Consider the following 18133-nt stretch of genomic DNA (forward strand, 5'->3'; position numbering starts at 1 on the left):
ATATACAGAAAAGTAATTCTTGGAAATTTCATCAGTACATGTTAAAATATTTTATTTAATTTTGGGGGAATATCATCTATAATTTTTTGGGTAGTAATTTTCATCACTAGTCACCAAACTCTTTAATATGACCTTATTATTACAGTGGTGTTTTTGATTTATCAGTTTATTTATTGCAATACTCTTGTCTTTAGATACAGTCACTCTGTTCTTCTTTAGAATGCTATTATAATGTTATGTTTTATTACTGTTACATAATGTTTCTTGTCTGATAGCTTTATTGTAAAGATCGATGTAAGAAATTGACTTCCAGTCAGTGGTGCGCAAGATGATTGAACTTGTTGCAATAACCCATATAACTTGATTGAAAGAATCTGTTTCACAGTCAGAATTGTTGTCTGATATATTGTTTGAACAATATTCCATTGGTTTCAGGCATATACACCTCTCCCTCGACAACTTGTGCACAACGGGGTCCACAAATATAGACTGCACTATAAGCAAGGTGCAAGTTATCAAGGGACCTCCAGATATTGAAAAATCACTTTGACATTGAGAAAACCAGGGGGAGGGATGGCATTAGAGAACTGGGTTGTTTATTGACTGAATCCTCATTTTACAATCATTCAATAAAATTTGTTAATAATGCACTGTTTCTAATGAAGTTGTTCACTATTCTGTCTAAATAACACTTATTTTCAAAATGTCCAACAATGAAAGATCTTTCCAACTGGTTTCAACAACCATCATGTTTAGGGAAAAAATCTGTGTAATATGTCACTGCTTTTTGTTTTCTTGATGAGTCTGGTTCCCGTAGTGGTGTTTAGTATTATCCTGCCAAACTGGTAGTCCACAGTGCAGGGAACTAGACTGTTGATACACCACCAAACAAGATTTCAAAAACATGCGAAAAATATTTTGTGAGACAATTGTCTACTTTGAAACTCAGTTTTGTATTGCTCAATTAGTACAATACTGATATCGTGAATTAATGAATTGGAATTAATAATGAAACATCTTATCATCCTTGAGGATATCTGTAAGTGCCAGTTCAAGAATTCTCTGAAACTCGCTTGCCCACAATGGTCTGTATCTGTGAAATCAATCTTTATTTTACAAAGTATTCATTTAGCTTGACTGCCTTGTTATCTTTGATCACAGTTATGAAAGCGTCCGTAATTTAAGATAGTGTATGTTACATGCACAATAACATTTATAAGTGTTCAATTGATCAAATGAAGTGAGTTCACCTGACATATGACTGGGGCCACTAGATTTTAAGTTTGTAGGATTTTCACGCCTTTTATTCTACCTCCTTTATTTTATTCAAAAGACATAATTAACATGATAATACAAAGGAGGCCAGCTTTTAATTCAATGCAAAAATACAACAAATACTTCTGCAAGTCAGTTATCAAAACACAGTCGGCATTTAATTAGATTCTCAGAGAAACGCTCTTGGACATAGCTGTTATGGTAGATTGATGCATTTACATTTAATTACAAGAGGACACATTGCATTTATGACGATTACACTTAAATTGAACTAAAAGATAGAACTAGAACACAATTTTCAATTGATAAAAAAATTATTTTGTATTTATTTATTAAAGTACTGCCTCCACTTGGCATGAGTGGCATTTTCATTCACTGAAATTTCCTTACATATCATTAATTGTGGTATACTAGTAATGTTGTTTGGAAAGAAAATGTAAAAAAATTTAAATTTGGTATTTCATAGTGTTCATTAAATTTCCAGGTCCTATCTACTATATTCGATGATAAAACAAGCAATACATCAAAGTTTCCATTACCAATTTTGATCACAATTTTCTTCAAGCTCAACAAATGGGGATCAATTTTGGGGGGTATTTTCTGGTTTAAAAAATGGGATCCATGCCTGACCCTGCATTATATGCGAGTTCGCGACTTACTGGGGCATGAGTTATTAAGGGAGTAGTGTAGTATGGTCAAATATTTTTTTCTAAAATTTATTTTTGTTAAATGAACTTATTTTGGGACAAAATGTAGTCCTTTATTTAATAGTACATGTTTATCACTGTCAGTTGGTCTTCACTGTAAATATTTAACATCTTTGTAAACATCTCTGAATTTGTTATCTCTCATTTTTACTTCATCTCATTGTTTCCAGCATTTTAGTCTCCAGAATCTTATATTTTAAATGCCTACAGTAAGGTAGAGCATATCACGTTGTGATGCACTGTACATCCATCCACCCTGGCACCAACTTTGTTTCCACAAAACAACTAAATGCTACACCATTTACCATTACCAAAATTTGTAAATAGCTTTGCATTTGGGTTATGAAAAAGCCCATAAATTTAATGGTCTACAGTCATGATGACCGTGACAGAAGAAAATATGATTTCTACATAAGTTGTAAGCCACATATGGTCTATTTGATTCATCCTAAAACAGTGTTTTTAATAAATTTTTGCTTCTTTATGCAGGCTATCAAAAAGTTTCACAGTCATTGCCAACTTGCTCATAGAATTGTTTTCTTTTCATAAGTTATTTCTAGTTTTACACCTTGAGTAAGCCTAGTAACATTATCCCACCCCAAAACTGCAGATGTCCCCCTAAATTTAACAAAATACCCGGTACCTTTATATGGATAGTGGCATACAGGTAGATAAAATGTCCCTTTGACATCTCAGTCAAGGTACAAAACTGATTTCAAAGGTTTTCTTTGTGATCTCCGTTATATGCAAACTGTTCTATCTAGGTATGTTAAATCTATTTATCGCAACAGCTAATTCTGACTGTATTAACAGCCACAAAGCATTGGGGTCATGATCTGAAGAGATGATAAGTGCATGCTGCAGGTATATTGATGTATTGTTGGTCCTAAATGAAAATGCTGCCATCTCAAATCCAATATTTCTGCTACAGCAACTAATTAGAAAATCTTGTTAGAAGAATATAAGTGATAGTTCAACACTCAGCAATTAAAAGAAAGAAATGATCTTAACTTGAATTCCTGGAAATTCTTTTGGCCAAAAGAGCACCAGTCCCTATGGGGGACTCTTGTTTACATTTTGCTTTGAGACAAATTGGACATACTGTCATACCCAAATTTAATGATAGTTTATTGTCAGTGAGCTGAAGACTGCATGATTCTTTCCCATGCTTTTTTGATATGCAATCAGGATTCTGATGTGAAAATATGATAACACTATGGTCTGCTTTTAATAAAAGCTTACAATCAGAGACTATGCTAGATACCAATTATCATTCACACAGCACACAAAAATAAGACCTACAATATTACCATAAGGTACTACACCACATGATATTGTCAAATACTTTGATTATGGCTTTGTTAACACTGACAATTTGTTGTCTGTTTCTTTGATCTAATTCAAACCATTCAACAATTTTTAGTATGTACCGATATACCATGCGCTGAAAGCTTTTTGTAAGTAGAGCATGATCATTCCAGTGTGGAAAACTCTGGAATCTGGACTATGCATTAAATGTGCACCATCAGAATACACTCCCTTTATAACCATACATACCTAACCATCAGAATACACTCCCTTTTTAACCATCAGAATACACTCCCTTTATAACCATACATACCTAACAATATGCTCCCTTTATAACCATACATACCTAACAATATGCTCCCTTTATAACCATACATACCTAACAATACACTCCCTTTATAACCATACATACCTAACAATATGCTCCCTTTATAACCACACATACCTAACAATACGCTCCCTTTATAACCATATATACCTAACAATACACTCCCACTCCCTTTATAAACCATACATACCTAACAATACACTCCCACTCCCTTTATAATCATACATACCTAACAATGCACTCCCTTTATAACCATACATAACTAACAATACACTCCCTTTATAACCATACATACCTAACAATACACTCCCTTTATAACCATACATACCTAACAGTATGCTCCCTTCATAACCATGCATACCTAACAATGCACTCCCTTTATAACCATACATACCTGACAATACGCTCCCTCTATAACCATACATACCTAACAATACACTCCCTTTATAACCATACATACCTAACAAAGTACGTGTAAGTTATTCTTACTAGTTAAGATGTTTCCATGTTGAAAATAAACTGCTGTTTCTAAAATCTTGGATATAATACTGGGAATACTAACTGGCCTGTAAATGTTTGCATCAATGCTCTTTGGTAAAGAGGTTGATTTTAATTCTTTGGATACAATGCTACTTGAAATACTGGCAAGCTAACAATACAAGCATCAGGAACTGTCTGAAACACTTATACTAATGTTTGTTGATTTTGTTGGGTTATTTTCATACAGTGAACTTTTACATGGATTAAGGTTACTCAATTCTTTGAAAACATTCTTCTTTCAGATTCCTCTCACTTTCAATGTAAAGTCTGAGTGTGTTATGAAGAACATCTTTTAACTTGTGAAACTGTTTAAATATGGAAGAATCCTGTTGGCTTTTGGGTCAAAATGTTAAAGCTCAGGATCATTGTCACTAAAAGAAAAATTTGTTGTGTATAGTAAAATTTGCTCTAAAGTGATTTCCCTTATTAAACATTAACTCTGTGCTTGACTAGCATGTAGTTTAATAAAGACACCTACTGATTTGAATGTCCAAGAGTCAGAGATCATGGTCATGGTAAATCTCATAAGAAAATAATGGTTTTGATCAAGAATTCATTCATGTACCTTAGTCAAGGTCACTGAGACTCAGTTATTAATTTCCTGAGTCTACAATGAATAGCTGTTAAGCATGGTGCTGGTGTATATTGTACCACTCATAGTACTGTTAATTGTTCCGTTTAGGTCTTTTTTATGAAATGTTATACAGCACTGGTCATTTTTCTCTCACTGTTTCACAGAATTGCTGTTTCTTCCATCTACAGCTTTTTTTCCTCAAATTCAAGGGAGTTTGCATCTTTTTGCTGCAATATTCTTCTGTTTATTTCTTTTTATGTCTTCTGGTAATATCTTGTACATGCTTGGGTTCCGGAATGCTTTAGGGTATATATGAAACAAAGCTCTATGATTTTTTGTTTAAAAATGATTCTTTCATTAAAGCCCAAAACAATAAGAATCTGGACTTGGCTTTGTCAGTCATCTTGCACTATTTTCATTACAGTTTTTGACAAGTCAGATTCCAGCTGATGGGGTGATTTATCTTTGGTAAATCAAAGTTGCACACCAAAGTAAATAAATAAATAGATGGATGGATGGATAGATAGATAGATGGATGGATGGATGGGTGGGTTGATGGATAGACCAGTATAAAATACAATTATATTATAAAGTTAGAATATGTCACAATAAATTACAACTTAAAATTTGTCCGTCTACATGTAATGAAATCCATAGAAATCCATAATTCTTGACATTTAGAATCCATTTACTGTGGAACTCCACTATAACGTGATAATCGGGGTCCAAAAAATTGGATCATGTTAATAGCAGGGTTGCATTAATGCAATATTTTACAGTATTTAACCTTTTTCAGAGAACAATGCATTGGCACATATACATTTATTCATGTTTAATGTATATCATGAATAGGGTATCAACACCATTTACTATCGTGTCTTCATGGCATGCAATTCATCCATAATACATGTACATGAAATTCCATTGAAAAATTGCACACAAATTTAAAATATTCAATAATTTTTGTCACAGATAATTGTGTCTGAATTCAATGTCTAATATATAACATGAACAGAGTATTAGCACAATTTACTTACCGTCTAATATCATACCATTGTGGCATACTGTTAATCCATAATACATATAATTCCATTGCGAAAATTGCATACATATTTAAACTATTCAGTAATTTTGTCACAAATCATTATGTGTCTGAATTCAATGGTTAATTAACAGCAAAATTAGGTTAAGAAAGATGAAGCACATGCACAGTTCATTACATTCCGGGGTTTATGAACAGTGTCTGTACAAATTTCATACTGCTAAAATTTTTTCATATTCGTTTCCATGTACCTTTATCTGTTGTAAATTCTCAATAGTTAACACTTGTACGAATATTCATTTGAATGGCTACATATGCAGCAAGAATAATTAACAAACAACACATGCATTCAGCGTGCATGTAACTTTTACTTCAGATTTTGTAAATATTGAAAGAAACATGTGAAAAATACTTTTATAAAGATTTGTGATCTGAATGCATGTACAGTTTCATACCCTTTCAATTTCCAGGTAATAAAATGTACATTTCGTACTAGTCAACTGATTGTGTCTAACAACACTGCCAAGCCTAGCAAAAATGTTGGCAGCTTTCATTTTTTTGATGTTCAATTAAACTGTGCGAATCTTTAATCAACTGCCATATTTTCTACTGCATGGTTGTGTATGCAGTTAAAGAAGAAACACATGCTGGCTATTGTTTAAGCAATGATTGTATACAGAATTAATTGAAGACAATCACAAAGACAACTTACTGGCTTTACTCATGGATCAGTAATAAGTAAAATTTCCGATAATGTTTATTTTGGCATAACACTTCAGAAGCCATGCCACAATCATATTATATTCCAATTCACACACGAACTCTTCCCCCAAATGACAATAAACATTTCACACACTATTTCTTGTACTTTAAAAAAATATTTTTCTGGTTATGAGAAAAATACATGTACATATATTTAAAATTTCAGGAACCATGCCACAATCACATTATAACTGAATTCATACATGATCTCTTCCTCAAAATGATAATACAATTTTTATACACTATTTCACGTACTTAAAAAATATTTTTTCTGGGTACAAGAAAAATACACTTGCATGTATTTAAAATTTCAGGAAACACACCACAACCGTATTATATTTGAATTCATACACGATCTCTTCCCAAAAAGATAATTCAATTTTTATACACTATATCATGGACTTTGAGAAAAAAATCATGTGTGAATGAATATATGAAATTTTCAATAGCCATGCCACAAATTCACGTTATCGTGGGGTGCATTATAGCGGGATTGCACTGTATATGATAAATTCATGAATTCAATTATAGTTCACACACCAGTATAAAAATAGTATCTTATTTACTTGCATATATTTTGTCATGAAAAAGAGGGAGTCTCAAGTTGTTACACAAACAGTATTTATTCACACACGTTCTGAGAACACATCAATAAGCTTCCATGATGGATCGTGGCACCCCCTGCTTTCGGGAGCAGTCTCTCTCTAATGTTGCAGCTACTAAGAATGAATTAACTTGATGTGCTGTACAACCAGTTTTTGTCAACTTCTGCTGTTTCCTAGCAACGCAACATTCAGTTTGAAAATCATCCATAAAAGAAGTGACAGAAAAATTCTGCTAAACAATCTACTTAAGGCGAAACATGGACATATATAATTTTGATTGGAAAGGGAGGTTCCTGCATCACTGATGGCCACATGCATGCTCATTTACATGGCTACAAATTTTGCAAATATTTGTAGGTATCAAACTAAACTACTATCACCCATTTACACATGTAAACGTTGCAGCCTTATATGAGAAATAGGGGAGTGTTTAATAACCAGAGTAGTGGCCTTTTTCAAAACTTATTGGTTCATTATCAACATGTACACTTAGAAACCTGTAGTGAGGTATCATTGTCAGAATGGTCCATGTTGCTTCAAAAAATCTTCATCTTCTCTGGACTATTTTTTATCTATGATATATTTAGAGTCATTCTATTCTGTTTACACCAAGTTTTCATTCTAACAGGAAATATAAACTTAATTAATGGTTTGTGTACACTGATTGCACATTGTTGACCAAGCACTATAGCATGAAAGGGTCTTGGTCAACCATTGGCTGTGCACTCCTGTGATGATGTTGCCATGTTACACAGTACATATTGAGCATAACTATTGTTGACATGTACCACACCAATAGGCATCTGTTGTGGGAGATAAATGCTTCATTTTCTCATTGTATTGTAAATGAGATAGAATGGAGTTCTGTTAGAATCTACAGTTTGAAATTTTAGTCTCAAAGTATATCACAAAGATGGTTAGATGCCAAGACATAGTTTAATTTAATGATTGTTATGTATGGAAGCTTCCAAGTCACAACATTTTTGACCTATGAAACATACCAGCTTACTAAATACTATTTTTATATCATGCTTCAGATATTTACTGGTGTGCAGTCCAAGAGAATTTCCAGGGAATTTTACAAAATTGCACAGTTTATGCTACTGATCTTGACAAGGTGGATGCTCAAAAAATTAAATATACAGTTAAAAATGAAGTTATAAACGGTCAGGTAAGTTAAATTTGAACTTAACCATTTTGCATTTTTATGTACAAATTATGTGATGCCTGTCATATTCAACACTCATTTTAAACACATCATGCAGAAAAATGTTGAAGTGAAATATTGTACCACCAGAAAAGTGGGATCAGCAAAAGATTAACATGGAAAAATTAGATTTACAGATTAGTATATCCTCTTCATTAGTGTGGTTATATTAAAGTAATTAACTGAATAATTTATTTACCCAGTCATTACATACAAAGGGGATATAACTGTCCATCCCTCCCCCATACCAAATAAATTTTTGTTTTATTGAAACTTTTCAGCTCACCTCATTGTAAGGCATTTATCACCTGTCAGCATTGTCCTTTTAACACATTAACCCCTGGTGACAAGTTTACGTGGCAGGAGGTAGTAGCCTACTGCTGAGCTCTGTAGCATCATGGTCATGTATGATACACTAAAGTGGTTGGTATTATAGAAAGGTAGACAGATGTAGCTCTACAATGATACCAAATAATCTGAATATCTAGCTGCACTACAAAATACAGTTACAAAAAACTCAATTTTTGGACCCGACTTTTTCTACCCAACATTCACCCATGGTCGGAATCCTATTTTGTGTTCAGATTTTAGACTTTTTTGGTCTCAGATCTAAGACAGACTATTATGAACTGCAAACAAATAGATGAGCCTTTGCAAAAAGTAAGATAAGATGGGCATTTGGAATAAAGAGTGGTCTCGATACAAAAATAATGGCTCCGTTTAGCAAAAAAAAAAGAAAAGAAATAACTCCAACTTTTACCCTTCTGCTCATGCGCAAGCCAAATAGCCAATGAAAAAGTGAAAAACAATGTTTCTAACACAACTAGGCAATATGTTATTGAAAGATCACCTGGGATCTGGTGTTTTCAGACCTATTCACAAATAGCTTTCAAAATGTGTTTCCTACTCGATCTTAAGGCAAAAATGACAAAAACCGCCAGGGGTTAATGTTTTAAGAGCACAATAACTGCTGGGCATGTTTTACCATATATACTGGTGTATAAGCTGAATAATTTAGGGAAAAATAAAGGGTGGGGGTTCAGCTAATCCATGGGCCAATGTCTAAACTTGACAGTTTTTAGGTCATTTTGTTGACTACTGCAATGGCTGTAAATCTTGGGACACAAAACAAAAATTTTTTCCATGTCCTAAGACATAGGCATATAAAAAAGTAACTTTCCGTGACCTGACAATTATTAAACTGTTATAAAATACTATGATTGATTTTGTTATTATTTTGCCAGTGCATATTTTCTGATTTCACCAACACGAAGTTAAATAGAGGTAAATACAGACTTCATAATTTGCAGGCTGGTTGAGTTTACCAGCGAGACCATGCTGAACTATAATGTACAGTACTTAACAAAGTGCAAAGCATGCATAGTATCACTTAAATCCTTACTTATTCCCAAACATATTAGATGCAGATTTTGCTTTATTCATTGTTTTGACCAAATTGCATTCTTCCAGGTAACATTTCAGCTAGTAATTATAAGCTGTTTCATTTACATTGAATCATGCGCTCACGAGGTACTCATTTTCAATGATATAAGCAATCCTGCAAATTGAGGTAATATTTTTAAAAAGGTACACATGCTTAATTGTACAAGGCACATAACCATCATAATTTACATGTTCATGAAGAGTGATAATAATAAAGGCTAGAATTCTCACATAGATCAGCTAAGATCAACATCAATCAATTTTAGTTTTGTGTTTTAGCTGAACAAACATCATAACTTTCCACACAATGGAAAGCTTGATGTTTTGGCATCACCTATGTTGATTATAAGTCGGCAAATTTCTTTCATTTTGCGACAACAGTACAGGCCAGATAATCATTAAAACCCTGTAACTGGCTTGTGATAAGAGGGAATTTGATCGGTAACTATACCAGTACATTGGTGTGTAATTGCCTTTTATTCCATAATATTAGCACGGTTACCGTAGTTTTGTAAAATGGGGTGTAAGGTATACCTACAAACTTTTCAAAAGCCAAGTAGGGAGACTGAATAAAAAATATAGATTCAGGATCTAAAATTGGGACAGTTTTCGTGGCATTTTTAAGGCCTTGTTTTCACTAAATATTGACTGATCTTCCTGGTCCAATATTCTTGAAATTTGCAAAAAGACTCGCCATTTCTCCCTGTGACATGCCCTATTTTCCCCCAGGAAATGCCCTTTTTTCATATTCTGTCCAGCTGTGGTCAAACTGCGCAATAGTGAAAGATTAGTCTTAAATGAACAAGCAAGAAAGCCAGCAAGACTAATTAAAAAAGTTAATCCTCATCCATGCAGCCTTAATTCAAAGAAACCATGTTCTACACGATTGTGTGTTATGCAAGCACCAGCAATTGATTGGCAAGTAAAGGATTCCCAATTTTGTTGAACTAAAGGTACCAAAATAGCCAGCCTCATGGTACCGTACATGTGGCAACTATTTTCTCCTCTTAATGTATATCCAACCATATTCCCTTATTGTCAACTCGTAAAGCATTTAGTATTGTTTAATATAAAACATGTATTCTGAATTATTTTTTTGAGGACATATTTGCTGTGAGGAATATATTTTCATTCCTTCTTTTAATTTAATGATGGTAATTATCATTGGTATATACAGTATAAAAATGCCAGGCGTTCACTCGTGTAAGTTTCTTTCATGGGAATGGCACTTAATAGCATATGGAGTTACAGCATTTGTAGTGATCATTGTTGTAATTTAAATTAATTGTGACTGATTTTATTGTTGTGGTTTACTGTTTGTTCTGGTTTATTTTTTTTTTGTATTACTGTTTAGGTAAAAAAAAATCATTAAGTTACATGAATAATGTTTAAACAACATTCTATTTAGTGAAGAAGCAAATTGGTTATAGTAAAGTAATTATTTTGTCACAACAATAATTCACAGGTGATACAACAGAAGATGTAGAACTTTTCTTGTTTAGAAAAAATGAAAATTGAAGACAGAATGTAATAATTGGGAGTTCTCTGCAAAAATCAGAAGATATTATGAAATTGGGAGGTAGGCATGGACCAACACCAAAAATCGGGAGATTTTTTTCCTCCCGGCATAAAAGTTGACAGGTATTGTGTAAGGTCACTTACATCAAAGCAAACTGCGACTCAGCTTTTACGGTATTAGCATTGAACCATATTGTTATTGTTGTTTTGAGGTTTAATGCCATTTTTCAGCACACAATAGGCTATACATGGCAGCCAGTATTAATGGTGGAGGAAGAACCTAGGAAAACCCCGGAAAGAACCACCGACCCATGAGAGGCTACTGGAAAACTTTCTCACATATCCAAATTGGCTGAATTCGAGACTCAAACCCATGCAGAGGTGAGATGTCAGTGATCCATAATGGAGATCGCTTTAGACAACTCAGCTACTTGGGGCCTCCGAACCATATTGTTTGTTCGTTGTGTTGTCATATTGGAATGACATTTTAACGAGTTAGGTATTTACAATTTCAAAGCAAAGTAAGAACATAATTACCAGTACACTGATATAAAATGTCCAATGCAATAATGCATAAGCAAACAATAATCAAGTCAAAAGGGAGAGGTAGTGTTACAGCAACTCGCGATTGCTAAATTCTTGTAATGATTAGATCAATTTATACACAAAGCTAAATTAGGCAGAAACAATAAGAAAACAGAAAATTAAGCAAATTACTTTTCAAACAAGTTTATACCATTTTTTCAATCATGCACACAAACCTTGAGATGAATATATATGTAATTTTTTAAATATAACTTTGCCTAAATAAATGCATGTAGAACGTAACCTCACATATCTTGAGATGTCTTGGAGTTGTAGGTCAGCCTGTACACAGGTCATGGACTTTTTAGTGTTTATACCTGTTTAGTTTGGGGGGCGGCTTATTCATGAACAGGCTTATATGCAAGTATATACAGTAATCAAACTTCATAATAATGTTCCAAAATACACATTTTAAAAAATTATGTTTGGATTGGTTCCTCCACAACAGTGTGGCTAATACAAAACAAACAAAACTGAAAATTTAGTTTTGACTTATTCAGAATGGATCAGCTAAGTTCGATTAAAAATTGGTAGGAATGTTTCTTAGCACATGCTTTGTGAAAAATGACCCCAAGCAACTTCCCCAGAAAATGTATACCTTCCTTAGCATCTAGGTAGAAAATCAGTTTTCATCTGCTCTAGACTGATTGAGTCAGTTTCAATCAAATAAAGTGTTAGTGTTTCTAAGAACAAAATATGCCAAGGGTGGCTACCATACCAATATTATGGCTTCCTAAGTAATCATATGGAAAAACCATTTACAATTTCTTCTCTGGACTGGATCAAGTCTGATGGAAGTATATGTTTTATTAGAGTTGCGTCTAATGTGGTTACCTTAACAATTTCATGGCTTCCATAGCAAAAATATGGAAAACCGGTTTTCAAGTTCATCTTTAGACTGCCATGCCAATGTTGATCATATGTGGCATTCGTGTTCATTATAAGAGATACTCTACTGAAGTTGTGTCTGGGATGGCTCCCTTAGGATTGATGGTACCTCCATAGCAACTAGAAGGAAAACATTTCTGATATTCGTCTCCCATGAACTATGACTAGTTGTTACTAATACATAACTCTTACATTATATGACATCTTCATCATATCATGTTTTCTTATAAGATCGGAATGATCATGGATCCCATTTTGTTTTGCGATATAATAGTGAGATTATTTCTCTCATGTACTTCACTACAAGGTAGTCTCACTATAAGGTGGTATAGTCTACTATATCCTATTGACAGTGTTATAATGAGGAAATGTTGGATATACAAAAATTCAAAAGAACAACTGTCTCTTCCAAACTAGCCTGTCATATTGGACCAGGTGTGACAAGGAATCATAAGATGAACACCTTTAATAGTAAAGATGCTGAAGTCACTAAAAGTAGAAATACATTTAAACAAATTATCAAATACCACCAATTTCTACCAAATAGCTGGGAATTATCCTGACATGGGTCATGGCTGGAAACGTGGCAGGCCTCAGTCGTTAGCATGATTACATCATGAAACATCAAGTATAATTGGTTGAGATAGGCATACTCTACATGGCTTACTTTCTCTCAAGTCTGAACTGCATCATGGGAATGGTACAAAACTTTATTGTGGTTTCTTATAACATACATTATCTCTATAAAACAAAACAGTTTTTCATATTCATCTAAACTTTGCTAGAGAAATGACACTTTAGTGAAGAACTGAGATATTGTGATTTACCATTTATCAGTCTGTCTGTCCATCTGCAACAATGTTTACATTTGCTTCTCCTCCTGAATTGCCTGGAGTTTTTAGGTATTTCCTGAAAATCATTTTGTCATTGATTATCCTCCTAAACTGTTAGAAGGATTTTAATTGGAACATTGTAAGCTAAATAAGTGTCTAATGTAGGATTTTACTCTTTTCCTTATAATAATCTCATTTTGGGGGTAATTTTTTGGAAAAATTGCCACAATCAGGACTATTTTGAGAAGCTGAGCTTCAGGAAGAAACTTGTCATCACTTCTCCACCCATGTTGCATGAAGGATTGCATTAATAGCTTTATACATTTAAACCAACAACAAAATCGATAACATCATGTTTGTATTCCGATACTGTCTTTACATGAATTTAAGGAGGGGGAGGTATCTACACAGAAAACACCAGTTCAAAAGAACATTAACACTACTTAATAGTTACATATACTTTTCACTTCATATACACTGACTTTTTTAAAGCTTATAAAATGGATACAATCATGGTAATAAGATTCTTCACAATATACCACAATATACCACAGTATACCACAATATACAACAATATACCACAAATGAAGATCACACTATGGAATACACCAGCAAGAACAATAATTATTCTCTTACAATCTTTCTGCCTGGGATTTTAATAATAGAAAATTCCATTTCTTTATATAGATATCTACTACTGCAGAGTCAGTGATATTAGTTGGCCTTGCAAAAGATCTTTAGTTTTGTCTTCAGTGCAAATTAATTTTTTTATGTATTTGCTTAATATCTAGATATACTTATAATAGGTACATCGAACAGCACCAATAAAGTGTCATATTCTGGTGACCTTTGAAATTCCTTGCGTATGTATTGTTAGTAACCAAACAGAATGAGCACTACACTTTGTGTTAATGAGTGTTATTATAAGAAACTGCTGGTATATGTTCCAAATTAATTTATTACATTCATAAATGTAAAAGCCATAATTTGATTTGGTGAATCAAGAAAGGTCAACACAACATGACAAGTATGTGTATGTCTATTCAGGTAGAGGCAGAGAGCCTGAACATGTGAAGGTTGAATACTGGCAATTAATATGTTGACTTCATGTACTATTTATATTTTTACAGTCATGTGCTTCACATGTATTAGTGTCCTGTTTTAGTAAGCATATAAAATTGGCAGGATTAATCACTACATGGTTATATATACTGACGTGATTATACAGTGACACGAAGAGATCACTTGCTGACATGACACTTTCACTTTGAGCCAATGGCAGTTTTCAGGTGTCTTAATTACACTGTATATTTCTTAACAAATATGATAGCAGGCAATCACAAAAATAAGGTAATGGTTTACCATAATAGAAATGAATTTAATGACATGGTTGTGTCAATTTGTAAGTCTTTAAGTTAATAAAAACTAAAAGCTATAATTATTTTGTTTTGGGAGTTTGGGTATAAAGGGGTCCATGGTGCAACCACATTATATCAAGAGTTAAAATGACTGCCTTTTGCACATCCATCGATGTATTGCAGCATTGTTCTTTTCACAATTTTAACTTTAAACCTCATAAAAATAAAGTTTTATGTGATTAAATCATAACTTTTGCTTCCTCATGGGTGCAATTTAACAATCCAGTACAGTGGCAGAATCACAGCTGATGAATCTCTCTCTCAAACCAAAGTCCAACTCCTCCACCCCCACCCTCAGTGTGTTTCTTTAACCTTAGAATAAAGTCAGCTAACTAGGTTACAGCATATAAGGCTGCTTCAACCCATTACCATAGGTCTTTGTGATGTCACACAGTAAGCCACATAGTCAGCCCTTAAGTTCATGCCACACTATGAGCTGAAAATATTACTTAACTACATATATTCACACGTGTAAATAATACGAGTTAACATGTGCTTACATAGAAAATACTCAAATAAATGCAATATAATTTATGCATGACATTAATCACTATGAAAGATTACACAATATTAGACATTGTTCTTGTGATTTACATACTTTGTGCTGAAACTACAATGAAAAGAAAAAATCCTGGGAAAATAAACAGTCACTGCTCATAGAATTTTATTGCTGCTCCTAAGCTAAATAATTGATTCATGTACTAAATGTATTCAAAGGTATACATGCATATTATTTCATCTAACTCACATTTTGGTAAATTTCATAAAATCTTCATGAAAAAATTGTATATTTCATCAGTCTATTAGTTGTCATCACTTTTCAAGAGTGTACTCAGTTATTGCACACAGATTCATTGTTTGTGAAGATGTGTTGTATAGTTTTTACTGTGGCTCTTGTCTTAATTTTTTTCCCAAATAGTTGATTTTAAGAAATAGAACTTTAAGTGGTATACTGTCCTGATTATTTCTGTGCAGGAGTCAACTGACACCAGGTACATTTTGTAAGCAGAAGGTGTAGATGAGCAATTAGGGATAATAAACATGTTTAAAGCTAGAGGATAAACTTATCTAGTCTTTTAGTTGTTTTAACAGTATAAAGAGATAAAATGTGATGATATTAGTAAAATCACATGGAAACCTTCTACCACCAAAACCATGAACAGAACAATTTAAAAGGAGCTTCCAATACTCTGGTACAGTTATGTGGAACAAGCTTCCACTACATGTAAAATCTGCTGAAAATAGAGTATTTAAGAAGAGATATCATGAGCATGTATGTACTTCTAATAGATAATGGAATTTAGTACTTTAATACTAAACATGTTAAAATAAACAGTAATTATTGCTCTCTTCATTGTTATACTCTCCTTAAGATGGCCTCAAGGGAGAATAGTCCTTGACTAATGAGTCAGCCTCTATAAATAAAGCATTATTATTATTATTATTATTGTTATTATTATTATCATTATTATCAAAACAAAATGTCATTCTGTATAAATTTACTTTCCCAATAACTTGTTATACTATTAATGTTGTAGCATATTACAGATGCCTCAATATTTTTGCATAATGTGTTTTTCTTTCAGGGATATTTCAGTATTGATCAAAATGGAAGCCTGTCACTTAATAATGGTGTTGATTTTGAAAAATTACCAAATTACAAAGAGTTTAATCTCATAGTAACTGCAGAGGATACAAAAAACCATATAAGGTAAAATTTGATTTTGATTTTTTTTCCCCATTATTTCTTACTTAAAATTACTTCATCATCAAGTAAAATTCGCAAAAGAAAGCAAACATTTTTGAACATACAATAACACCTCATGATAATGCTATAATACTGTTCTGGGGAGTTTAAATATGTTACAGTCACCTTATTATAAGGTAGCTTTATTATCAGAACTACACCATCTCCCCCCAACATAAAGGGATGCATAGGCATATTATGTCATCTGAGGGACTGTGATATAATTAGGAACTTTGAACAGATGGACCATTAAGTGTTTAATGTAATTAAATGATGTTTACACAAAGAATGGAGTCCAGCCAGGGCCTGTGATATGGGTCAGTTCAAGGTCAGGTCAGTGGACATATGCACACTAAGTTGGATTAGTGATCAGCCAATCAGAGACAAGGGTCTGCTGGGCTGAGGTAGCTGACACCAGTCAGTCACTTTACAAGTGATCAGCATCGAAAGTGGTCTGTTTTTGTTGCTTTTGTGGCGTATTGCTTCAAGAGTATTGGTATTTGATATGCATCTATCAAGCTGTATTTGTGTTGGGTGAAGTATTTCTGTGTCAAATGTGGCATACATCATCCCCTTGATGACCATTTGTATTCATGCTGTCCAAGATTGCAAATGGTATTGCAGGGTGTGAAGAAATTGCATAATAATGAACCTAACTCAAGGTTACCCATCACCTTCAATATACTGGCATGCATGTGCACCCTGCTTCAAAAAGGTTTCTTTAGTCCTGAGTGGATGGTATGCTGCTTGCTGCATCTTCATTAGCTTTCTTTGCCTCCTTACGTTTTGGCACATTTACGGTGACATCAACTATGGATATGGAGTATTTGCATATCAGTGACTTTATTATTTCTGTAGATAATTCTAATGGGATTTTAATGTTGAGAGCGTCAAAGGCTGATCCATTCTGGTATGGTGTACAGATCAAACTTTTTGCAATGATTAACTGTATCTGCCCCTTATGAGCTATGCATGAGTACCTAGTGCACTGCAGCAGGGTGGGTTGTCCTAGACCTTCGGACCTGCTATTTACTACAGATGGTATTAATCCACTACACTTGCTCCTGCATGTACTAGGCTATCCACAAGGCAAATTCAATGGGCACTCCTTTCAGATAGAAGCTTCCACTACAGCAGCAAATGCTGGGATCAAGGACCACCTTGTTAAAACACTAGGCTATTGCACTTTTGATTCTTAAATTTTTATGTTATATCTGGCGAGGACCTTAAATGATGCCATTCTGCGAGCACAACAGGCCATGTGTGGATCTACCCATTCATAGATGTGTAAAAGTAATCTCAACTATGCCTTTCTCTGGGATAAAGTGCATCTGATGGAAGTATGTGTTCTAA

At 33.6% G+C, this 18133-nt stretch overlaps 2 protein-coding genes across 2 annotated transcripts in view; both read left to right on the forward strand.

Moving 5' to 3' along the window:
- Positions 1–18133, forward strand: part of LOC149803179 (uncharacterized) — a 303327-nt gene that overhangs the window by 120909 nt on the left and 164285 nt on the right. The gene's annotated exons all lie outside the window — the stretch shown is intronic.
- LOC149803180 (protocadherin Fat 4-like) overlaps positions 1–18133 on the forward strand; it is a 137117-nt gene that overhangs the window by 61182 nt on the left and 57802 nt on the right. The window contains exons 17-18 of the mRNA XM_089952795.1: positions 8179–8312; positions 16620–16744. Of these exons, the coding sequence (XP_089808921.1) occupies positions 8179–8312; positions 16620–16744 (259 nt within the window). The remainder of the gene's footprint in view (positions 1–8178; positions 8313–16619; positions 16745–18133) is intronic.

Source organism: Sinohyriopsis cumingii, chromosome 3 (genome assembly GCF_028554795.1).
Source record: "Sinohyriopsis cumingii isolate HCF-2022 chromosome 3, ASM2855479v2, whole genome shotgun sequence".
NCBI classification, from domain to species: Eukaryota; Metazoa; Mollusca; class Bivalvia; order Unionida; family Unionidae; genus Sinohyriopsis; species Sinohyriopsis cumingii.